The 26,376-nt window shown below is 42.5% G+C and overlaps 1 protein-coding gene across 4 annotated transcripts in view; it reads left to right on the top strand.

Moving 5' to 3' along the window:
- The window catches only part of KIAA0319L (KIAA0319 like), a 612,066-nt gene that overhangs the window by 334,535 nt on the left and 251,155 nt on the right, over window positions 1–26,376 (top strand). For all 4 annotated transcript variants that reach the window (XM_069223811.1, XM_069223812.1, XM_069223814.1 and 1 more), the window contains exons 6-10: window positions 19,351–19,448; window positions 21,940–22,027; window positions 23,711–23,803; window positions 24,456–24,588; window positions 24,706–24,934. In XM_069223811.1, coding sequence (XP_069079912.1) covers window positions 19,351–19,448; window positions 21,940–22,027; window positions 23,711–23,803; window positions 24,456–24,588; window positions 24,706–24,934 — 641 coding nt within the window. The remainder of the gene's footprint in view (window positions 1–19,350; window positions 19,449–21,939; window positions 22,028–23,710; window positions 23,804–24,455; window positions 24,589–24,705; window positions 24,935–26,376) is intronic.

Raw genomic sequence — 26,376 nt, 5'->3', positions numbered from 1 at the left:
TTTGGAAAATCCCTCTAATGCATTACACTTGCTCGATGTCAAAAGGGATTCTTTACAGAGCTGGACATTTCAGAAAGTATAACTAATTGCTAGTCTCTGTCCCCAATCCACATAAAGTATTGCTGGTCTTAAAACAAGGAATGTACAAATGAGTTGCTGCAACAATTGCTTTCAGCCATCTGAAAGTGGGGCAACCGCTTACTGAAGCAGTCAAAGCTCACTCCATCACAAGTATGGCAGCATTGTAGCTCTGCATGCAGGTGTGCCTCTTTTGGATATTTGCCAAGCAGCATTGTGGAGAAACACACCTTCACAAAACTCTGCTTCTTGGAAGAAATAGCAGAGACAGAGACACACAGCAGTGAGACTGTTAGTTCTACATAATCTCTTTAAATAAGGAGAGCCTTTTCTTTTCATTCCGCCTTCCTATTGACATTGTTGTATGTAAACTGTCAGTATAGCTCCTTTCGTTCAAGCATGTGAATGTATGAAAGATTCAGTGCTGGAGAAGGAAAAAGTTATTTACCTCTAACTAGTTTTCAAGCATTTATATATTTCATAGATTCTCCTGTGGCCCACCACACTGCCCAAATATAGGCTCATCTCATGCACCTTGCATACACTTCTACATTGCACTGTAGTGCTGGAAATCTGAGGTGTGATGACCTCCAGGAGGGGTGAGACTGATTGCACTCTTACCATATTGGCTCATCTTTGGTTCTTTTCTGCTGAAGTGCGTGCACTAATAAAGGGACACTGTTCTGAGGCCTTGTACTCCGTTTGCAGAATTACTAAGGCATTCCGACTTTCGTTGATGGGGAATTATTCAAGCATGAAAATAAATCTATGAATGATGCCAAAACAAAAGAACTACTGTTACAAGAAAGTAACTTTTTTGCTTACATGAGGTCTTGCGTCTGCATCGCAGTGACCTTCTTTGAAGTCAGAAACAAACCTCTCAAACTCTCTGGCTTTTGTATCTGGTATTGAGGGCATAGTGCTGAAGACCAACAGTGAATGGGTCTGTAATTCATCTTTACATATCCATCAAAAAGAAGTGGCACTGAGAGGCAACTGCAAGTACAGTGTATTCTGGGATTGGCAGGATCTAGAGACAAAGTGGTGTAGAGTTTTATGCATGTTTATTATATAGTGAGCAGGTTTTTTCTTTTTTTAGATAAAGCAGATTGGGTCACAGAGATCACCAGGACGTTTGTTTAATTTGATTTGATAGTCATTTCTAATTTGCTTGAGTTGCTGCACAAGGCTCTAGAGTTACTGTAAGAAGATGTATTTGGGAAAATGCATTTTTTGCGTTATTTGGGATATATATATATATATATATATATATATATATATCCAGCAAATTTACTTCCAACAAAGGATGGCGACTCTTTAGCTTATTCCTTTATAGATGATTTAGATTAGAAAAAATAGTTCAAGTTGAAGTGCTTTGGCAGAAAGTATAATTATAGCACCTTCTTGGATTTAGAGTTCCCCTTCATTTGCACACATCTAAGAACCATCATTTGAGGCCCAAAGATTTTTGGACGTTAAGAATAGGACTAGAGCTAGTCTTTTTGTCCAAATGTACTATAAAATTGTGCACAATTAGATAATATGTTGTATTTATTATGATCTAAGAAACATTTGTCCTACCAAGCCCAAGTACAGTGCTGGTGGAGTTTGAGTTTGCCAACAGGAATACTTTTAAAAGTCTGAACCGTTAGCCAACATAAATTTAAACCAAGAGGGACAATACTCTCAGATTATTTGATAACTGTAATGTCTGTTTAGAAATATAGAAATATTGTTTATGGACTGGTTTATTTTGGAGAACTGCGTTCAAATATGGGACATTTTCTCATCAGCGCAATTCTTACAGTGACATCCTGTCTTTACGGAAAGAGACGTTTGGACAGACCTTCTTAGCCCAGTACATTTTGCTTCACTCTGAGAGATGCAAAAGGTGGGGTCCAGTGTTTGAGTCTTCTAATATTGGGGAAAACCTGTCTGTTCCCATGCATGGGCCTGTTCTCAGTGCCTGGAGTTTGCTTCCTCTCTGGACTATGGAAAACACACTGAGAGATGCCCTTTTCATGGAATAGTCAGAACAATTTGCCCTCTAAGGAATCTTCATTAAGTATGTCACTAAATTGTCCTGCTACGGCACAGGATCCTAGAGTTCTTTTTATATCCACTCTAGCCACATACACAGTGGCTGTGTTTTTCAAGTCTTCCCAAATGTACAGACACCTGTTGTTCAAGATCACCTGTGGAAGATTGAATAATCAGCTGACCTTACTTGCCTGGCTCATCCAGAACCTGCTAAAGCAACCGAAAGTTGTTTTTCAAAAGAGTTTTGTGAGCTATATTTAGGACAAGCTGGTGCCAACCCATTTACCTTGGAGTTGGAGGATCTCTTGAGTGGTAGAAAAAAAAAACTTTCTGTTGCTTTCACAGGTTTAGTATCTACTGCAGCACAGCTGATCTTTAAAAATCATATTTAAATTTGAGATGATCTGAAAAGCATAGCCACCTTTTGTATGACTAGAAGGGTTTCTACCAAGAGGCAAAATGAAAGAAAATAGCTATTCTTTTGTCGCTGATTTTTGGAGGGGTCATTCATATAATGTTTTAATGTTTGTTTGGCTGCCCATATGATTAAGGTTGATTCCTGTAAGGTGTACTGACACCTTTTGCTGCATATTTAAATACACTTATGAAGTTTTCTCCCTCTCAGAATTAAGCTATGATGCCCTCTTTCTGATGGACCATTTTCCTACAGGTCCTAGACCTTAGGAATATCCTTCCTAAGTGTCAGACTGGTCAGGAAAACTTTCTTCCCTTTCATTAGCACTCCAGCACCACCAGGTAGTGCCAAGTAGCCTCAGCTGTAACTTTGCACAGCGGACGTGATAGCATTGTGTACAGTATTGATCACAACAGCCTGAGTCAGGCGGTTATGGGCCACAGAGCGATGATATCTTTCAATGGAAATGCTCATCCAATTCCTACCATGTCCATACCTTCCTTCCAAGAATCGAGGACAGGTGCTTCATTACAATCCAGCTTCCCTGCATCTGCCTGCCTCGCTGCTTTGGACTAAACTATGGTTGTCTGAATATTCCATCAATCTAAACGCCTATGGTTAAAAACTGTTTGTTAAAATGGAAAAGATTCCTGTGGGCATCTCTAATATTAATCCTCTAAGTGAATCCAAACGAGGTCCTACCTTACCTCCTACATCTGGCAGAATTGGGCTTGAGCTATTCTTAAATTAGAGTATATCTGGCAGCTATACAGCTATATTTATATATTTCAACTCCTCCACACCATGCTTCTTAACTTGAGTGGTCAAGGAATGTGTGAGAGGTCTATTCTGCACTCACTCCTCCCAATATCAAAGAATCCAACACTGTGGGAACTCAGTACAGTACTAGCAGCTATGATTAAAGACTCCTTTTAATGTTATTCATAATTCATCTTTTCAAATGCTCCCATGGATGATTGCCTTCTTATTGGCAATAGCAATAGCATTAGCAAGATGCATCAGCCACATACAGGCATTTTCCTTAAGGCTTCCATATTTAAAATCTGATGATAACGAAGTAATTATGTCTACAAACCCTTAATTTATACCTAAGAAATCAACTTTGTTGCATCTGAATAAACTTACTTACTGATTTTTCTACAACCATGTGTAGGAGCAAAAAGATCGCTTTATTCTTCAGCCTCAAACAGTATTTTGTGTTCTACATCAGTAAAACAAAAGATTCTCACTTGGTTGTTTCAGATGGAAATTATAACAAAGAATGCCCTTCGTCAAATCAGGGCTTGTCTTGGATCACAGCGTGTATATCCTTCTACAGTGCCAAAGCGGGGTGCCCTGTTGAATAATTTTCATGGTACCTGGTCAGTTCTGCAGGGTTGTTGTGCTGAAATTAAATATCAGTCTCGTCCACCCCGATTTGTGGCCTGAGCTTACTAAAGAAAACTCATTGACCAGACTCTTAGGGGAAAAGAGGTAACAATAGAATCTGCATCTGACATGGCGATCAGTTCTAATTGTTATATATGGCATGTCTGTGCACTTACACGATTCTTTGCATACCTTCTATTACTTGAGATTTCCCCACTGTTTTCTTTTTTACTTGAATATGCTGGACTGGAAAAATAAAAATAGGATATGAGCATTAAAATACTATTGTCCAGTTCAGAGCATTGCCTGCTAATAAATGTACTCAAGCCACCGTCTGAGTTCCTACCCATAAAGGCTTTTCACCCTCCTGTATCAGAGTGTGCAATTCAGACTCTGTCAGATAACACCATTACATCAAGAGGTGCGGTGGGGTAGATTGGGGTCTGTGACCCTAAGTTGCAAGCTGTTTTTTAGGTGGAAGTGGGCACAACAATGTAGGATTTTACCATTAATAACTGGTAGATTCTCTTAGCGTTGGAATAGATGCTCTCCATTGCCTCTCATTGCACAGTCATGAATGGGAACTACACCCTGAAGTGATAAGTGATCTTCAGATTTGGGTTTTCATCCATGAATATCTTTGCCGCATTCCAGATGAGGAAGTGCCCTCGGTTTTGTGCCATACACTTACTGAATGGCTACCTGGGGATTACCTTCAGGTGCAGCTGGTCCCAGGTCCTGCTGAATTTGTTTCCATTGATTCTGCTTCATTCAAAAGACTCGTGGAAGGCAAAGGAGGATCAAGCAAAGGTGATCCTGATTGCAGTGGATTGGTCAAGAGAACCTGGTATGCAGATATGTTGGCACTCAGCATTTGGCCACCTTTTTCTCTCATGCAGGGTGGACTTTCTGTCATAGCAGGATGGTCAGGTCACCCACCCTAATCCCAAAGTGTTGTGGCTATATGCTTGGAGATTGAGCTATACCACCTAAAGTCCTTTTGCTTTCCTAAGGTTGCATATGTAGTTGTGGCTGCCAACAGAACGTACATCTGTTTGTGTCACAAATTTGTTCAGTTGTGTCAATCAGAAGGCTTTGGTAACTCTAAACCAAGGCTTCCTTATATCCTCCACTTTGCATTGTCCCTTGCATAGCAGGTTATGGTTGTGGCTACAGTGAAGGGTTACATACTTGCTCTTTCGATTTTCATGAGTGTGCGATCAGCCATAGTTGTTTAAGTAGCCTTTCATTGTGCATTTTCTGAAAGGTTTGCTTTACTCGTTTGCTCCCACTTCATTCATTGTTCCTCAGTGAGATTTAGATCTGTTGTTGACTTCCTTAAATGAGTTGTAGAACTTCAGACCTCCTTGGTTTGCCCACCTAACACAGTTTTCTACCTGGACAAGCTGGTCTTGTGAACCTGTTATACCCTTTTGACCAAAGATGTTTTGGCCTTTCGTGTGGCCCAATCTAGAAGTCTTCCATCATTTTTCCCTCCCTATTATCCCACTGTGGAAGAGGAACATCTGTATAGACTGAACCTAAGGTGGACACATACAACATCAACCATATTCAACAGGATAGAGTAGAAGATGTGGCTTTTGAAGGATCCTAAAAAGATAAGGTAGTTACCATATGCATTAATTGCCATTGGATCATCGTATGAATCGGGATCTGCCCTGCCTTTGTCAAGAAAGACCCTCCTGAGAGCATTCATGCCCACTCCTATAAGGACATAACTGCTTCCATAACTACTGCCAGAGGCATTCTGGTGCCTGTCACCTGCTGTATGGTCATATGGTGATCCCTGCATGGGTTTGCTAAACTTACTTCCTTACAGCCAAGCGCATATTGGTGTATACTTTGCCAGGGATGTGCTGCATGACTTCCTTGGTTGACTGGGACTGCTCATTCCATGTCTCCTACAGGCATTGCTTGTGACTTATTCTAAAGGTGAAGAATCTATAGAAAGATGTAGCCATCAGAAGTAAAAGTTAGCTATCTTCGGTAAAGCTATTTCTGGCTGATACATAATCTTTCTGCAGATTGGTTACTACCCTCACTTTTGCTTCATCTAAATGTCTCTCAGGCTGTAAGTTGTCACTGGAAAGGACAAAACTCTAAAAAGACCTATACCTAAACGAGAGAGCATGTTTTGTGCTAGCACCACTTTGTATGTATCTTCCAGAAAAGAAGTTTCTTTCAAACAGGAAGTTGTTTGCAGCCTGCTTGCTTGAAACCTGTTCTGGCATATGGTTTCTCCTCCCTTCACTGTATTAAGAAACATTAAACCAGATTTCCTATCCAGTTGGAAAGAATTGAAATCAGTGTAACAGTGATTAATGGTGATTACAATACTCTTAAGGGTTCTCTTTCCAAGTCTCACGCAAATAGTGTGGGGTAATGTTTTACCATTGTACTGTTACTGTAGCATTTCAGTTTGACACCATCAGTATGGGAGGTGAAGCACTAAATAGTCATGCCTTCCCATTTCATGTTGAAAAAACTAGGAATCTGTGCTGTTCCGCAATTTTTGGCCAGCTTTACCTGGACAACATTTTGCAGACAAACCGCATGGGTTGTGTTAGTTTACGCAAAAAAATGTAATCTCAAATCAAGCTGAAGCAAGAGTTTGCACTTTATTTGGGACTTGTGCTAGGGTAAGAATAGGCCCCTTGTTCCTTGCTCTCCCTTTTTCACAACACAAGCTGGCAATCCCCTTTGTTGTGCAACCTATTTACTTGTCAGGAAAATCTGAGTGGAGCTCACTAGCAGGCAGACTCGCATGCATGGAAAACTGCATTATTATTATAGGTGACAGTGTTAATTTTGAAGAAACTTTTTCAGTACTTGTAGGGAACTGGGTTCTTCATTGCAGTACCCCTACTTTTTGCCTGGTATTTGAGGCAACTTTGACTGAAGTGCATTGGGTCCCTGCCAACCAGGTCCCCAGTGCCATTGTTCTTTCTCGCAAAACTATTCCGTTGGCAAAACCTTTAGCACCCTCTTTAAGTCCCTACTAATTAGTACCCCTGGCACCTAGGGCCTGAGGTGGTAAAGAGCTGCAGCATGAATTATGACATCCTAAGGGACACCTCACGACAAGTGCCATTGCAGGCTGTGTCTTAGTGCAGTCAAAAGTGAAAACACAGCATGGCACACAACCTGCGTGCCATGTCCCCTAGCACTGCCTGCAATATATGTAAGTCACCCCTACATCTGGCTTTTCAGCGCTAAGGCAGGGTGCATTATATTACTTGTGAGGGCATATCTGCAAGAGCAGATATGTCAAGCTAAGTCTTTGTCAATTCTCAGACATAGTAAGTTGCCAGGTAAGCTATTTTAAATGTATGTTCTGGACAGTGGTTAATAGGTGTTTCCCAGCTGTGTGATGGCTTCACTGAAGATAGGGATGTTTAGTATCAAACATCTTGTATTGATAAGCCCATACTGATTCCAGTGATGGATTTATCAATACATGCACCCGGAGGGCACCTTAGAAGTGCCCCTGAAATCCTACCAGCCTCTGGTGTGCTTGCTGTTTGGCTTCTGCCAGCCTGCCACTCGAGACACTGTACTGGCACCCTAGAGTGAGAGCATTCTGCTCTCATGAGGCCCAGAACAAAAGTGTGTCCAGGAAAAGGGTGTAACACCCCCTCCCACAGGATGACCAGCTGCTTAGTCTCCTTAAGGCGGCAAGCCCCAAAGGACCTCCAGCTTTGAAATGCAAATCTGGCTTCCCCCACAGGAGAGGAAGCCATCCCCCTGTCCAGAGCCCACTTGGCAACCTGGACAGATGGGAAAGTTAGCTAATCAGGTAGGTGTGCCACCTTCAGGCTAGTACTATCCCTAAGGTGGGCTACTGGAAGGTGGATACAAACTTTTAGAGGTAGCAATCTTTGTAATGGCATACAGAGCAATTCTGGGACAGGGTTATGCCCACTTTCCACAGGAAGGGGTTATATAGGTGGCGTAATGACACCCAAGGTTCAGTAGCCCATTGGCTACTACCTTACACACCCCTAGCACTCCTAAATTCAGTATTTAGGGAGCCCCTGCCACCAGAAAAGCAGATCCTGATGATCTAAGAAGACCAAGGACGCTGAAGAGCCACAAAGCAGCTGAGGAGAAAAGAAGCAGCTGACCTGTTGCCAACCCTGCTGGCCTGTCTGCATTCCTCATCATAATCTGCACCAAAGTTGAAACACCTTGCAGCTGTGACACGAGAAATCCAGGAGGACTGCCTGCCTTTGAAAAATACTCAATACCTCCCATGAGCAGCGAACCTGTTGTCCAGCAAACTCCAAAGAAAGGACGCTGAAGCCTCCAGAACCACCAAAATCCAACACCTGAAGTCACCACTGCACATGCCATCTGTGACCCGAGTTGAAGTGAACCGATGGTGCCAAAAAGGTTCCCCAGTCTTCCGGAGTCCGAGTCCATCATGGTATCACCCCTCCTCGACTCCCCAGCGGCGCCTGCATCCTCTGCATGCAGCCCCCTTCTACCGTGACCGCTCCGGTAAGGAAAAACCAACACCTTAAGACACCTCTGCACTCGTCACTGCTGAGCCGTGGAGAAGACGACCAGAGGTGCCTACCTGTGCCCCAACATTGTGAGGCCTGAGCCCTACTCTTGGTTTAGCCCAAATGGCCTCCTGGCCAAAGCCTGAAGCCTCTTTTCGCAGTGACCAATCTCCATTGAAATGCATTGGACATCAGATGCTGTCTTGCACCCTGCACCTGGCCACCCCCTTGCCATTGTTGGTGCACTACTGGTGCTGCCTTGGACCTTGCCTACTACTCACCTTTGCTCCTGGAGATTGGTCTTGTAAGTCACTGTACTCTACCTGTTTACAGAACTTGTTTATCCTCCTGTAGGATAACATTACAGAAACCAGAAATTGCGCTGTGTCCACTTTTTTAAAGTGAAAAGAATTCCTATTTAAAAATGCACTTACCAGAACAATTTTTCTCTGATGCCTAAACATATATTAAGATACATGCTATTTTTATAAATAATTGTGTCTCGTTTATTGGCTATTGTGTGTATTTGTGGATGTCTTGCACTCCTATGTGTTAAGCCTAAGGCTGCTCGACCCCCACACTACCTCCAAATAGAGCCCTTTGGATTGCATAGCAAGCCCTGTCAACTCATTGAGGAACCCCTGGACCCTTTACAATGTCTTGACATACCACTTGAAGGGCCAGCTTCCTACGGTACTGCCTTTCGGTGCTGAGCACACTTGTTCTTCGCAATCCTAGCAGAAGTGAAGATCTCGAATAAGTAGAGATCTCTTGTTAAGTAGCCCATCAGAATATACCGTGGATCTGTGCTGAAACTCTTGTGTTTTATAATCAGAACAGTACAATCCTGCTGCATAATCACACCGTTAGAGCAAGCTTGAGTTGTGTAAACTCACTGCATCATCAGGCATCTAAGTGCACAACAAGAACCGCTGCTGAAAGTAACAACTTTGCAGGCCTGCGCGAAGGACACCTGAATTCATAGTTAATGCATCAGGAGTGGTGCACTGCTGGTCGAAGTTCATTCCCCCTGACCTCGTCAAAATATCATTCAAGTATGTTAGCAGTCTCGGGCAAAGATTGCACTGGTATGGAATGTGTTGAACTCTTCCTGCTTCAGTAAACGCTACCACTGGGCACTCCTCGAGTTATAATCACAGCATCAACATCAGTAGGGGAGGCTGTTCTGAACACATGCCAATCCATAATAACATCATCATCTCTGGTCACACTGAACTCATCTCGTTATGGTAACCACAGCATCATTAGAGCCGAGCTCTGCACCCCCCCACCTCCCTCGCCCCCCCTTCATCATCACATCTGTACAGGGCTGGGCTGAACAATTCCCACTTAATAATCAGTGCTTCAAATCAAGCCATAGGCCAGAAGAGCCCTCTCCATAATCTCAAAAACGAATAAAGGCTCGTGCAGAAGACAGCCCCCCTCTACAAGCACACCTGAACAGGCATCTACTCTTCATAATCACATCGTCATCAGTGGTCTGTGCTAAACACAACCTGTTACATAATCACAGCGTCCGTAGATGGATGTGCTGAAGGCATCCTACTTTATAATCACATCAGCACAGCCCTCCGCTGAGCACATCCCTCTTCATAATCAGATCAGTAGAGGTCTATGCTGAACACATCCTGTTACATGACCACGTTATCAGCAGAGGTGCGGGCTGTAAGGACCCCACTTAATGATCACACCAGTACAAGTCTATGCAAAACACCTACACATCCTGCTTCATAATCACATCAGTACAAGTCTGCGCTGAACACATCCCACTTCACAACCACATTAGAACAGGTCTACGCTGAACACATCCCACTTCACAATCACATCAGAACAGGTCTACGCTGAACACATCCCACTTCACAACCCCATCAGAACAGGTCTACGCTGAACACATTCCACTTATCAATAGCATTAGAACAGGTCTGTGCTGAACACATCCCACTTAACAATCAGTACAGGTATATGCTGAACACATCCTGTTACACCACGTTATAAGTAGCGGTGTGGTCTGTAAAAATCCCACTCAATTATCAAATCAGTAAAAAGCGATACTAAACAACAGAATCTTCTTTGCAATCTCAACTTAACCACAGCCTGTGGAAAACGCATCTCTTAGGAATCCTAACTGCGATTTGAGACGTTTCCTCTTCATCATTTCAATCTTCGTTTAGTCTTCTAGAGCTAAAGTAGCTATCTAAAGGGGAGCAGGACTCCTGTCTAATTTTTACAATATGATTTTCACCATCGAAAATGTAGCAATCATCAAAAAATAAATAAAAACATATTTCTTAATTTTTTTTCTTTTTACAATTTTCTTTTAACTATTAAATACTGAACATGGCACATATGCTGTACTTAATGTAATACCAAAACTACCAAAACCTCGGCATATTTTTCATTCATGGTAACCTAAATCCTAGTAAATAAAATTCCACACCATATCATTATGCAGCGTAACACAGTTCATTGCTTCCTGTAATGTGGATGGTGTTCTCCTCTTCTGTACAACCTTATTTCAACAACCGTTTTCTTTGACTTTGTACACCGTTTTTTAACTTTCGTTTTGTAGCCTGCATTAGGATGTGTATAAAGTTTCTGGTTGTTATAACGTATCTATCTGTCTACTAATTATTGTTGTTCATACAATGAATCTGTAAATATACAGGAGTGTGGTCTGTAACCATCCCTTCCCAGTGACTAATAAATATCTCGTTTTTTTTTTTTACTTTTATAGTTACCAGTCATCAATAGATCTAGCGATTAGTCTGTGGTATCAGTCAATGAACACCTTATTTTTTTCATATTACTTTTTTCCTTTATCTCCTGTCCAGTAATCTAATCACATATCTGCGTTATTGTCAAACAATTGCCTCACGAGCTAATCTTCACTACACTCATTGCGTAGTACTTATTTATTAGCGTTATACGATCTCGGAGTTGAAAATAAATTAAATCTGTCAACTAATTTCTGTTCAAAATATGCTTTCTAGCCCCAAAAGTGATTTTTTTTTTTTTTTTTTACATTTCTTATGTTCAGAAAAAAGCATTTTTTAAATTAATTTGACATTATTTAACAAATGTATCCGGCTCCTTTTGAGTTACATCATTGATAATACACGTAGTTCATCGATCAGGAGCTAAACATTGTTCATTTGTCGAGTATATTCGTCATCCTTGTCTTCAATACAGAGAACAGAAAATTAGCGTTTAATAATGTGTGACGCACAAATTCGGGCATTTCGCTGGGACCCAGTCTGGGAGGACGTAATGTCCTTATTTGTTGATGACCTTTTCTTGTATTTAAGTGTCCCATTACGCTCAGTACCCAGAGAGTCCTGGAAATTCTAGTCGTATTCGCAACTTACTTAGGGGTACTACAAATCCACTGCCATAAGTCTCTGCCATAAGTCAATGTTGTTTCAGATTACTCCGCAGCCAGTGGCAGGCCTGGAAATTCTAGTCGTATTCTCAATTTATTTAGGTTTACTACACATCAACTGCCATAAATCAATGTTGTTGCAGATACTCCGCAGCCACTGGCAGGCCATGCCCCTTGCAGTGGACACAGGAGGGATTTGTTTACCTGGGTATCTATGTCCTTAGGGCCAGCTGAATTTCAGCCGTGGAACCTGCTGGAGGAGTTTAGAGGAGTATTAAAAAAAAAAAGATGAGTAGCACTGGAGGAACCTCCCCCTCTCGCTGCTGGCTATAGATGCCCTATACAAGATGGTGACACTGACAGAATTCCATTACGGGCTGCAAAGCACACTCCAGTGGGTCCCAGATGATTTCTTTCACACAGGGAATGCCATCACGCGATTTCGCCTTTGAAACAGGGTCAGCCTCGGGATAGCATTGTCGACCCTGACTAGCGCTCCATAGGAGGGGAATATTGCCCTTCCAAACCCTGATGTACTGCTGGGGGGTCCAGCTGCAGGTGTTGAACAAATAGACCATTGCTTCTTAGCAGGAACCTGTGGTACTGGCAGACAGAAGGGCTGTGTGGTTCACATGGTTATAACTGTCCCCAAATACCTAGTGGTCAAATTATGAACGAGAGCTACCAGATGTTGGGGGGGAGGGAGGAGTGACATGATAGACACCCTTGTTGGAGTCAATTGTCCTGGCAGAACGTAAGAATGTGGAGCAATGAAAAGAATGTGATTTGCTGGAAATATGTAGGCTGGGGAATGAGTGCGACACCAAGGGATTTTCCCATCTAAAGAATTTCAGCGCCAGTACGACTTAGCAGATGGCCAATAGTTCCTCTGCATGTAGTGTAAGATTAATAGTAGCTAAATGAGGCATTAACCACTTGTGGGGCAGCTTTGTGATTTTTGGGGCTGGATTGTTGTACTTGCAGTATGGATTGGTGCTTGTGAAGACAGTGTGTACATCCTAGGGCTCTCCAAGAACATTTAATAAGATATGGAGGTCTGGCTAGAGACTTTTAGCACAGGGACTGAAGTGCGTACAGAATAAGTATTTACTCTGCAGACATAGACGGGAGCAGTGACTCATCCACATGGAGCAATTGGGAAAAGATGGGTAAGGGGGAGACATGTTAATGTTCTCTTGTTTTACATGCTTTGTAAAGCTCCAACACCTATCTTACACACCAGAACTGTAGTAGATACTTACACTGTGTGCTCGGAATGAGTCTTTAAGTCCGTTTTCTCGTGGTTTTGCATTGTTAATAAGAATTCAGTTAAAATGTAAAAAAAAATGTAAATTGCAATCTTATGAAGTACTAGTTGGGGTCGAGCGCAAAACACTCTGTCTGTCCCTGGTGTAATCTTTCTGTGGGATTTTAACCACGCCCATGTCAAGCCCATCAGTTTGGTTGGTTCGTGGGCTTGCCTTTTAAAATTAGCTTGATTTATTTAGTGAAAGGCATGCATATGTCATGCCTTTTCTGGTCTTTAGCCGGCCTTGAGCGTACCGGCCAACTACTGACGACAACCGAGACTCCATGTTTTCCGTATGGTTTCTGCACTATTTTTTCTCTTTATTTCGTAGGCAGCGAGATCTGGCTGGGCAGTAGTAGTTCGCTTTGCATGACATCACCCCTGTTACATGGATAGGTGCACTTTTGCTGATACGTTTCACTGCGCGTGAACTTCTGTTTCCTTTTCTGTTAGCTTTGCGCTCATGGCAGCCGTCGGCTTGCTTATGTGAAACTGTTTTACTTTTCAGTTTGTGGCAAGAAAAGTCCGGTTAGGAGTTTACAACGCTAATAGCTTCAACTCGAGTAAAAGCGAGACCCGTTGCATTGCAAATGCTTGTTTTATTTTACTGCTATTATAGTTTATTAAGTCACCTGCACCTAACACTGCACTTACATTTTGGTTGGTATGTTTTTTTCTTATTTCATTCGTATCAACTACCTGTTGTGCCTTACATATTACTCCTACTAATGGCTCTTATTTTGTTCGCATTCACCCCACTGTTCTCTTTATCTTGGAGTACATGAAAATACTTAGTGTCGGAACACATCCCACTTCGTAGTAACATCCGCAGAGGGTTGTACTGCACACATCCTGCTTCCTGATCACATCAGTACAGATCTGGACTGAATGCATCCACCTCCTGCTTCATAATAAGAGCTTCAGTGCAGGCCTGCGGCAGGCAGTGCCCAAATCATAATCGCAACATTACTAGGGGCCTGTAGGTAACAAATCCCACTTAAACACAAACCCGTACTGCACACATCGGGCTTCAAAATTGCATCACCACAGACTTCAACAGAACTCATTTCACCTAGTCACTTGTTTTTTTTTAATGTCTTTATTTCCATTTACATAGTGGAAATTAGACATAAAATGATTTTGTTTGATTTAGCAATGATAACCATGGATTCAGAAGCGACATACAAGTACTTATATGGACAGTGCACTTAATAATTCGGTGGTACACCAGGTCCGATGATGTCATAATGCAGCAACTTTCACACCCAACAGAGCCAGAACACACCTTGGGGATCGACAAACACATCAAATGCTTCTTACCTTTAACAAAATTAGTTCTGGGGAGCAGCGCCATTTTTCAAGGAGAATCACCATATCCTAATCACAGCATAGGGGGGCGTTGGACTGTCTAGTGGAGACTGCTATAATACTTCTCTTCATTGGAAATCCGCATTGACAGAAGTAGTCCAGCCTGAGACCAAAACAATCCCTCACCAATTTATTAATGAACTTTGGCAATGTGTCTATGGTCACATATTCCAGGATTTAACTTTTACCTGTTGGTTAAAGGTGATTGGTACCGGCTCTTATTTTTTTGGGACCACCACTTATTTTTAATCCGAGAGCCAGCAAGGGAAAGTCACGGAAGTGGGTAGAGACATCTGAGGAAACTGGGGCAAAGTGAGAAGTCAGGGGTGGAAAAAAACATGCTAGTCTGTGCTAAGGAGACAGGAAGTGTATGGTGGTGGAACACATATGTATAAGATGGAAGAGAGCTTTGGTATTCAGTCACCAAACCAGCATTCGTTGGCACCAGTGGTGAAATCCTAAGAAAAACGTTTGGATCCCTCCCTCTTACTTTTTTTTAATTATTAATAATTAGGCACTGGCACCCGTGATGTTCTTGTCTGCACCCACAGCCAAAGCTGATCCTTCTACAAATACTGATTAATTGTTAGCTCTACAAGACTTTTGCTGTTTTGGGTTGGTGCTTTACCCAACTATTGGGTGTTCGCTCATGTATTGCTCTATGTAAAGAGCTCTGTCTTACAGGAATTTTGTATAATTTTACTTTGTGAGTCTTAAATAAATCAAGATCACGAGCAAACTTAATTTCTTCCTCAGCGAAAGCGGTGTGCGCTAACTGTAGTGATGGAGATTGGGTTTTCATCTCCCTGCCAGTGTGTAAACTACATTAAGCTCCATATCAGTGCTTCGGACTGGATGCTAAATCTTCATATCCAGTAAGTTAAAATAGGGGATCGTAATATGTACCATGATGGCAAAATCAGCTATCCAGGTGATGATTCATGGGCAGTGTGGGACAAAAGTAAGTAGGAAGTGCTCTTGTTGAAACAGCTGTCCAGTGAGTCTGATGTAGAGGTCGTATGACCCAACTCAATCCACGTGTTCTTTGTAGCTGCATCTATTATTCTAACTCTGTGATCCGTATCGTTCCGCAGGAGGCTCAGCTACTGTTTAAAACAAAGGCACTGCTTGGTTGGGCGTAATGACATGACATGCTCCATGAGGACTAAGGCGGGTTATGATGGATTTCTGGGTTCCCGAGTGTTGAGCCCAGGATTTTTCATCTGGGTGTCTACTGAAACCGATGCACGAGTAGCAAACAAGAGCTTGTTTGTAGTCTGAGTGATTGGAGGAATATTTCATCAGGGGTGCTTAGAAGGCATTCTTTTACTGGGCTGAAAGATTCTGGGACCAACAAAGGGAGGATGGTTGTTCACTGCTTGGATGCCCTGTTCACTCTGGCCGCTTCTGAGGAAAATAACGTTTTTCTTCACTGTCTCTCAGCTTGTCCAGTAATCATGCTTTAAAGCTCAGTCCGTCTCACCGAGTGTCCTCTCCATAATACAATATTACAATTGCCCCATGTGATGTTGGCAGTCTCTGCCTAGGTTTGCCACCCATTAAATCGGCATCACTGGATCGACCGTCAGGTTGGCTTTCATGCACCCTTATGGGTCTACTTGGATACTGGCTCTGGTGTGGTAGACATCCATTACCAGTACTCACTTTGTGGCACCTTCCATGAGGTAGAATCTAACCTCTGTACGAACCTTGTAAAGGAAGCTGCATAATCAGTTTTTTGCGTGCCCCATCAAGCATTAGAACAAGGTCTGCATCACAGTAACACGAGGGAGTTAATGTATTTTTTCTAAACATGTGACACATGGCTTTTCCTAACCAGAGCACAGTGAACTAATAGCACTTTCACAACCTTTCTTTTAAGTATTGTAAGGCACTCCACATTGTTCAGAAGTGAATAGACGATGAATCATGAGATAAGTAGTGCCGCTGTGTGTATGAATGTGGTATTTGTACAACACAAGCATAGCCAAAAGACAGCGATGACACAGTCAATGAATGCAAGTAGGGTATTTGGTTCTGAAAGTGAAAGTGCACTGTTACTATTTTGTATGGTGCATTATAAAGAGCTGTGTCTTCAGATATTTACTGATTTGGAGCAGGTTTAGGGTCGTCCTGAAGTGAAGGAAACAGGGATATTATTCCAGCTTTTTGTCAATGCTACGTCTGGTTGCAAAAGACATATTGTGGGCTTAATAAGAACACACAGAGGCTAGCAGCCAGTGCATTACTACTTACCTTCAATTCAACAAGCAATCAAGGATTTGTAAAGCGCAGCTAATCACCCATAGAGTCTCAAGGCGCTGAATGTAGGCGTGCTGCTCAGTTAGAGCCAGATCTTGAGGTCCTTCCTGAACTGCTTCAGTGATGCGGTCTGCCTGAGGGGAAGTGTGTTCCATGTCCGGGCTGCTAGGCTACTCAGTTGGCTTTACTATACCTCTTATTTGGTTGCTTTCTACTGGATGGCTTTCCTTGTTTCAGCCTATACGTCTTTTGTTTGTCCCTCCCATGAAGCATAGCCCCTTTACCATCTCTTTGTATTGGATGGCCTCATTGCTTCCTCTTTTTCGCTTTTTTGAATCTACTTTTTCAATTCTGTTAAACACTCAGTGAAAGCTCATGTGTTTTCCAACTTCTCCTTCGTGCGCCTTTTTCCTTTATTTGCGTTGCTTTCTCTTGTCTGTGTGCTTCTCCACCTCCATGCTCCACAATGCTATTTGGCCCATGTTCTCTCCCTCTTCTGTCTTCTTCTCCTGTCCACTCTGTTGCTTCTCACCTCCTGCCATATTGCTTCACCTTTTGCCCCCAGGTGCTTAACCCTCCCCACTCAACTTTTGAAAGCGCTTCTATGCTACATTAAAAAAAAAATGTTCTGACCCATTTTGGAGTTTTTTTTCTTTAAGCCGTTCTGCACTGGAGTAGCGATCTTGTACAGCATGGCTAAAAGCGTGCACAAAACTTTGCCAAAGCTTGTTCTTATTTACTCTTCTTTGACACCAGCCTGATGGTGGCCTGGCTGCTGGTGTGCCGAGAGCCACAGTAGATGTTAAGGGTACTGGTCGTGAACACTGTAACTGATGCAGCTGGTTTTGAAGATGGTGTAGGCCAACATCAGGAGCCAATAAAGTTCCATTAGGGTGGGGATAATGTGGTCAGATTTCTTCATGCTCTTTATGGAGTGCATTGCAGTGCAAAGGATGCTTTTAAGTTGGGCCAATGTGGAGACTGCTAGGCCGTGGTGCAGGGCAATGCCGTCCTATATGCTTGAGGACAAAGGCTTGAAGTGCAGTAAGATTGATTTGGATATTTAATTTCATTTTAAGATGTGTTTGAAAATGCCTGACTTGTAAACAATAACTTGGGAGAAGTTCTCATCTCAATTCTGATTTGCAATGGTAGCCCCGTTAGCAGGATTTTCCTACAGTAGTAGCAAATAGTGTGGATTCGTCATACAAACAGTGTATAGGAAAGTGATTGGGGTGCAACAACGAGATCGGAGCAGGCATAGTGGGAACAGAGTAATAAGCACTGGCAAATCCGATTGGTCTCACTCATGCAAAAGCTATTGGCTTAGCCAATCATACTAGGTCTCAACTAGTGACCTACCTCGTGCATATTAGTGAGGTAGGTCGAATTGTAGCCCATTACAATTCGGTATTTTGAGAATCAACCTATTAACACATCAGTCGGTTCTCAAAGATACCTGTGGGTTTGTTCAAAGTCGGTGCACAAATTGCAACCACGTCTATTAAATCAATGTTTATACATTCTATTTAAGGAATCGCAAATTGTGAATTATTTGTTGCAATGTACGATTCCTTAAACGGAATCTCTGTACATGAGAGCCTTAATGCCACATCAGCTGCTAGAGTTGTTTCCATCAGTTGCCAACCTCTATGTACTCAGCTCTCAAGTGACCACCAAATCACAGAGTGAGGGAAGTTATTCACCTTGGTGACTCCGGCTTCCTGTGCTTTGGGAATTAGATAGCACTGCTGTTATTTTAATATCCCTGACGTTTGGGTTCAAAGGTCAGATATCGTGGCCTAAGTTGAAGGATTAGACCTCAGCCACCTGAGCAGTCGCAGGGCATAAGCTTCAGACAAAGGAAAAAAAAAAGTAAGAAGGGCCATCTCTAAAATGACGTAAACTAATGGGGTTTGGCTTTAGAAAAAGAGAAAACCTACAGGTTCAGGCCTGAGCTGCCTCCTGTTCTAGAGAACTTGTAGGTTATATCTTGACAGAGCAGACCTCAACCAGCAGATCAGTCGCAGGACATAGGCTTCAGACAAAAGAAACAAAAAGGCAAAAGGACCATTTCTGAAATTACAAAAACTAATGGGAAATGACTTTTGAGAAAAGGCTCAACAGCCACAGGCTCAGACTTGAGCTATCCTCTGTCCCAGAGAACTTAAAAGGTGGTATCTTCATGAAGGAAAGCACTCCGTATGGCGAAGCCGATCTCTTCATCCATACAGTGGGAACTCCGCCTTCCTTGTACACATTTGTTTATTACCTTTCTCTCCTTGCACCCTAACATTACGTTTTTTTTGTTTTTTTTTCTACCCCCCCCCTCCTCCTGATTACGCAGTCCTCATTTTAGTCACTAAAGTACACATTTTCTCCTATTCAAAATAAAACCATAGCTATTACCTTACCTAAGCTGTATGCAGTTCCAGTCTATGCACATAATGCTATCTAGCTCTGGTTCAATTTCAGCAGTCAGTAAGCATCTCTTGATTTTGAAAGTTTTAAAGCTGAATGAATTTTGGTGGATAAAAATAAACTGATGAGCCTTCAATTTTAGGGACAGTTTACACTTATGACTGGCGACTCATCACGCACCCTAAAGACTACAGCGGTGAGATGGAGGGGAAGCATTCACAGGTCCTCAAACTCTCGAAGGTGAGTGTTGCGCTTCAAAGCACTTCATTGTCATACCTCAATTAGTACATGTTTATTGCAGCATCTACATAGGACGAACAGAGCTGACTCTAGATATCTTAACCACTTTTCTGCTAACCCCCTCCCCCCTTGTGCTAAACCTTTGTTTTTGGCTATTTGAGGTAGTTCACACTTAGGCCTCCATAATATTTTGTACACATTAGCTATCCATGCCAAATTAGCATCACAATGGCAGATTTACAAAAATCAATATACCATTACATCTGCTAGACCCTTCTGCTTGCACGGATATATAATAAATAATCAAATTGTATTTGTATAGCGCTTACTACCCCTGACCGAGGCGTTGAAGCGCTTTGCGGCGAGTAGCACTCTATTCAGGAGACAAATTAGTGGTCAGTCAACTGGTTATTGGGGTTAGTTTTGCAGGCTCATTCCATGCATTCAAGTCATTTTCTCTGCGGTAATTGTCGACATAGATGTGATCATTAGAAGGGTGCTAAGTGAGATACACTTCTTAGCTGGAGTTAATAGATATTGGTACAGATTCTAAAGAGATTTAAGGCAGTTGGGCATGAGATTTTTAGAATGGCTTGTATACCGAAGAGGGAGACAGAAGGTAGAAAGAAGCAGAGAGATTTAAAAAAAAAAAAAAAACATAAGTGATAGAAGACCAATTTTTCATGCAGGAATTTTTAAGGGTAATAACAGGTTGAAGATTATTGCATGCAAATTGTGGATGTAAAACTTTTGAAAATAACAGTTTCAAAGATACTTCTCACAGTAAAAAACGATGTGACAAATAAGAACACAGGCCTATTTTTATATACCCACTATACCATATTTAATATTGTGCTATAAAGTATTGTTTATGCAAATTATATGTACCATAAACAATAAATATTATACAAAAAAGTTCTGTAAACACCCCACCAACTTAAAAATATTACAAGGTAGTTAGTTCATAGACACATTGCTGTACCCATTAGCGTATTCAGTGCTATGTTTGTCACCCATTCAGCGTCTGGTTTGGAAGGTGCTGTCTTCTTCAGCTAGAGCCAACCACCCCCCACCTTCCCCGAACCCAATCTTCCACCCCCTCCAAACACATGAGGATGTGTCTGGGGTCGCCTTCTCCTTCCAGCATCCACCTTGCCTCCTATTGGGTTTATGGGTTTTCCAAGAACTCTAGGTAACCAGAGCCAATAACTGAGCTGCACCTCACAAAGGGCATTTTTCTAAATGACTTCTTTCTTATACACTGTCTTACATTTGGAAAGCAAAAATGCAGAGAAATACTATGGGTAATAACACTTGTTCTACTAATCTGTGTCTCCCATGAGTCTCATGATAAAAAAGTACCTCACTTATGTGGGTAGACTTAGGGCCTGCAACAGGACCCAGCTCAAAATGCAACATGGACACATCACATTTTCCACTGAAAATGGACCCTTTTTGGAATGTGCCTAGCTGTGGATTCTGGGCCCTACTTTAGCCGGCAGCTAGGGAACCTAGCAAACCTATAGGTTTTTGAAAACTAGACACCAGGATCCAGGACGTGGTGTCTTGCATGGCTCTCACTAGGTTGTGTTACCCAGAATCTTTTGAAAACCTAAAATTTTCCCTTTTATGGGTAAGTTTAGTGCTTACAACAGTCAACAGCCCAAAACGGAACCTGAACACATTACGTTTTTCCACTGAAAACTGACCACTTTTTTAATGTGCCTAGCTGTGGATTTTGGGTCATGGCTCAACAGGCACCTAGGGAATCTAGCAAACCCTACATTTTTTTTTAAACTCGACACCTAGAGGAATCCAGGATGGGGTGCCTTGTGTAGCTATCACTAGGTTATGTTACCCAGAATGCTTTGCAAACCGCAAAATTTGACTTAAAAAAACACATTTTCATAACATTTCTATGATGGAAAGTACTGGATTCTGCGGGGGGGCCACAAATTTCCTTCAAACCAGCATCCTCCCAAGCCTTCTGATAAAAATGGTTACCTCACTGGTGTGGCTGGACTTAGTGCTTTCAACAGAACAAATCGGAACAAATCAAACCAAGGTCAATGAGGTTTGCGAAAAACAGGAGCTTAAAAATTGCACACTTTTTTGACTCTTAGAAAATACAGAAAATTGTATCGGTCTTTGTAATATACACTAGTTTGTCTGTGCTATTTATTTTATTTGAAAATAAAAAGTACTGCAAACAGCAGTGATACGAACTAAGGCCCTGAGAGTTTGGCGAATGGTTTAGTCTGTCACAAACATGACAAGTTCATTATATCCTATGGATTTATAATAAGGTGGGCAGGTTACCTGTCATGTTTGTGATAGAGTACTCATCCGCCAAGCTCAGGCCCTAAGACTTAGTGTCTGTGTGAGAGCAAAAGCAGATTTTTCAACTCTGTGGCAGCAGGTGTCTTGTGCAGTTAGCTGATGATGGCAATGCCTTCCTGAATGTTGCCTAACCTGTCCCCTTTCTTTCAAGCTTACACTAGGTCTGTACGAATTCAAAGTAATAGTGGACGGAGAAAATGCTCATGGGGAAGGATATGTGAATGTGACTGTAAATCCAGGTATGTGCAATTAATTTTTCTCTCATTTGTTTCAAATTCCAGGTTAAAATGGAGAAATCCTTCATAGGAAGGTTGCACTATGCGACAGACAAACTCCCTTTAATGTGTCTTGGAACCACATGTATCTACTTAATATCCTACAACTAACTGTACGTTTCCCAATCTGGGGAGTCAAAATTTCAAATACTATTTTAGTATACTTTAGGTAGAAGCAGTTACTGGCAGGGCAGGGGAGAATGACTCCATCTAGTACTTAGTTACAATGGTTGAAGCAGGAATTCTCTATGCCTAAACATTAGTCATTATAAGCTGCACCATTCTTCCAGTTTGGTTCCAAGGTCTAAATAATTAGGTACACTGTTCGAAGGGAATAGCCACAGGTCAGACAGACCCTTCTATAAGTGGAAGCAAGAGCCCTCACGCACCCAGTGAGTGTCATGCTTCACCGGAGGGCCTGCTCCTTGTCGGGCTGGTGCTGCAATGCTCGACGGTCCCCTCCAGGGGGCTCGTTTCTGGAGATCTTTTGACCTTTAACCTTGTACGAAAATAGTGGCACAGTGTACTCCAATAGAGCAAACTGAATAGCAGATCTCAATACTCAGTTGAACTTTTCCTTAGTCTGTGACATACGGATTACAGAACCAGATAGTTTATATAATTTTATTTACAAAGTAAGGAACTACAAGGAAAGCATTGACTTGTAGAAACGATATTCACAATGTAACAAAAGAAATACATATCATAGTGTGTTTATAGCACAGTGACAAATTAGCATGGTCTTGAGAATATACTAGTTACGCATGTTCTGTAATATGCCCCAGTCTAGTTTGAAGGCTTCATCCATAGCTCTGAGAGAGAATACTACTCTCCATAAAGTTGTACAAATAGGGTACGTTAGTGACAATTCAGATTCCCGCATATAAACTATGCTTCAAAAAGCCTAATGTGTGGTCTTTATGAGCGCCTTTTATGATGCATTATTTATGTGCACTTTAAAAAAAACAAAAAAAAACTGCTCTATTTTGAATTTGCACGTACTTTTAGGGTCGAGCCCAAAGCGCTCTGTTCATGGTGTAATATCTCGGGGGGCTTTTAACCACGACCATGTCACGCCCATCGGTTTGATTGGTTTGTGGCCTTGCCTTTAAAAATTCACTTGATTCAATTAGTGGAAGGCATGCATGTGTCATGCCCTTTCCAGTGTTTAGCCCGCCTCGCGCGCCCTGGCCAAATATTGAAAACATGCGAGTATCCACGTTTTCGGTATGGTTTTTGGTCTATTTTTTCTCTTTATTTCATAGGCAGCGCAATCTCGCTGGGCAGTAGCCGAGTGCTTTGCATGACATCGACCCTGTTACATGGATAATTGCACTTTTGCCGGTTACATGGATAATTACACTTTTGCCAACACGTTTGACTGCGTGTTTTCTTCTGTGTATCTGCTTTGCGCTCTTGAAGGCCGTCGGCTCGCTTAGGTGAAACTGTTTTACTTTTCATTTTCACTTTGTGGCAAGAAAAGTCCGGTTATGTGAAACTGTTTTACTTGTCATTTTCAGTTTATGTGGCAAGAAAAGTCCGGTTAGGAGTTTACAACGTCAATAGCTTTAACTCGAGCAAATGCAAGACCCATTGCATTGCAAATGCTTGTTATACTTGTTAAAGTGATCATTTGTTTTTCCGCAGAGCCCAGAGTCAACCAGCCTCCAGTGGCTGTTGTGTCACCTGTTTCCCAAGTGATCAATCTACCCACTACCTCAACCGTCATCGATGGAAGCCGTAAGCACTTAATTAGCTAAAAAACATCTTCCTTTTAGTAGCTAGCAAATGAACTGTATGAAGCATCTTCGACTATTGAGGGTCAGCGAGTCTGTGACTTTATCAATGAGTGGTGGAGTATAAATGATTTCCTTGCTTAAAGTACAAAACATAATGTATTCTCTGCAGCGTTATGCAAGTCAACGTTTGTTGCTGTGGTGTGGGTTGTTTGAAAGCAGATGTGTGGTCTTGTTTGGCTTGTGAAGTAGGTATGCAGGTGGCGCAGTTCTTCCTTTAACAGTAATACTGATATCTTCTTTGGGTTGGATGAGGTGGCTTGCTGCACAGATTTCATGCAATATTTGTTATTATAGTGTAGCCACCAAAAGTGTTGTCTCGCAAGCATAAGATAATACCTGCATGTTAAGCAAATACAGCTTTTCGTTTGTTTCTACGTTGGCTGTTGGCAGAAGTACTATTCTATTTCCAGTATGATGTGAGGTAAAATCTCCTCCTATCCCCAAAGTGTGATTTACTCTGATACAACACATTCTCCTGCATATGAAAGCCAGTGTCACAGTGGATCGTGAAAAACTGGGGATGTGTCTCAAGATTTGAAGTTTTCCAGTTTTTTGAGCCCTAATCTGCCATCTTCATTTCTTTTTTTTTATAGAAAGTAAAGATGATGACAAAATTGTCAGCTACCGCTGGGAAGAACTGAAAGGACCCTTGCGAGAAGAGAAAGTGTCTGCTGATACGGCTATTTTGAAACTTACAAACCTGGTCCCTGGAAATTACACATTCAGGTGAGCAGCAAGCCAAGGCCTCTGGGCACACCAGGCCCTCCCCTCATTGGTTTACTCATTGAGTACTTCTGCTGCTGCCACTCATCTTGATGTTTTTCTCACTTCTTACTCCCAAAGTCTAACCGTTGTGGACTCTGATGGTGCCAGCAACTCCACCACTGCTAACCTGACTGTGAGCAAAGCTGTGGATTATCCCCCCGTGGCGAATGCCGGCGCTATTCAAGTGATCACCCTGCCCAAGAACTCCATTACTCTGTATGGAAACGAGAGCACTGATGACCATGGCATTGCCAGCTATGAGTGGTCCCTGAGCCCTAAAAGCAAGGGAAAAGTGGTTGAAATGCAGGTACGTGCTTCTTAGATAAATGGACAGTGTGCATTGCAAACTAAAGCACAGGAATAGCTGAACAGTGCCATATTAGGTCAGGGTTAAAAAAAAAACCTGTGATTTATGTTGGTGCTATGCCTCCTTCAACTGGAAAGCAAAATTAGGATTGCCATGTATGACTGACAACTCTGCCCTACAGCCATATAGTTGGGTTAGGTTTGTCAACTCTAGATACTAACGTATTAGTATACTTCACCCTACACCAATAGAACACATTAGAGACACCAACGAGCACCTTTGCTTGCCCAGCAAGGCCCCAAAGCCATATAGTGCACCTCAAAAGCACTTCCATATTCACCCATCAATCGACATGTTAAACATTCAGAAGTAAAAATAAAACAAATGTGAGATGGATACTTCTACCTTCCGGTCCATCACCTGTAAATCAACCCCAGATGCCACGCTGGATCTAGAAAACTTCAATGCTCTCAAGTCATCAGCAAGGGGTCTCTGGGGTTGGTCAATGTTGTAAGTGACGCCAGGCAACCTCACTGAGGTCATACGGCACCCGCAGCAGTGCAACAACATCAGTTTCCCTTTGTCCGTGCCTTTGATCGGGGCCTTTGCTCTCTTAGAAGTTCCTGTTGAGACAATTCTAACAGCAGTACTATGTCTCCTCCCAAGAAATCAAAGTTCAAACCCTGCAGGGATTGTGAGGAACAGATGTCTACTATGGAGCCCCCTCCTCAGTTTGCCTTTAGTATCTGGGATCAGATCATGATTCTCTGACCTGCTCTTCTTGCCTCAGCATGCACCCAAAGGCTATAAGAGTGGGAAGTTAATTTTGCTAGAGCTAGGGAGGACTATTGATGCCGCAAATGGTCGAGACATCGCTCTAGATCTCAAGCCTCATCCTCAGCAAGCAAATAAGCGAGGCAGCCTAGGAAGCTGAAGAAATGCTAAGGGCAAGTCTCCCTGTAACTCTTAGCCTCCCACAAGACCTACGTCCTCTGAGCTGGAGTTGTTGGACGCGATACTAGTAGCGCCTCAGCTCGACTCCGCTCCAGAGTGACATCTGAAGACCCCAGCACCAGTGACTCTACTGACAGAGTTTACAGCATCTGCCTTCCCTGAGTTCCTGACACCAGGCTCAGATATGAACACGATGGAGCCTATATTTTCAAAGGCATCAAAACCAACTGGTGTCCAGTGGCCCCATATCGGCTTCCAGTGTTCATGCCCTTAAATCCAGTGCCCTTTGGCGTCACTCTGGCGGGCCCGATGCAAATGCTGCACTGAGCTACACAGTGCCTCATCAGCTGACACCGTGGAGGGCACCACCACCAGCGGCGATTGCAGCACCACCAACACCACAGTCCGATGTTGCTCTTCAGAACAGGTCCCCGTAGGGATGCTCCACGTCTTTTGGAAGAGGAAAAATACAGCAACCATTTCCATGA

Source organism: Pleurodeles waltl, chromosome 3_1, assembly GCF_031143425.1.
Source record: "Pleurodeles waltl isolate 20211129_DDA chromosome 3_1, aPleWal1.hap1.20221129, whole genome shotgun sequence".
Lineage (NCBI taxonomy): Eukaryota > Metazoa > Chordata > Amphibia > Caudata > Salamandridae > Pleurodeles > Pleurodeles waltl.
This window is presented reverse-complemented; position numbering and strand designations above follow the sequence as displayed.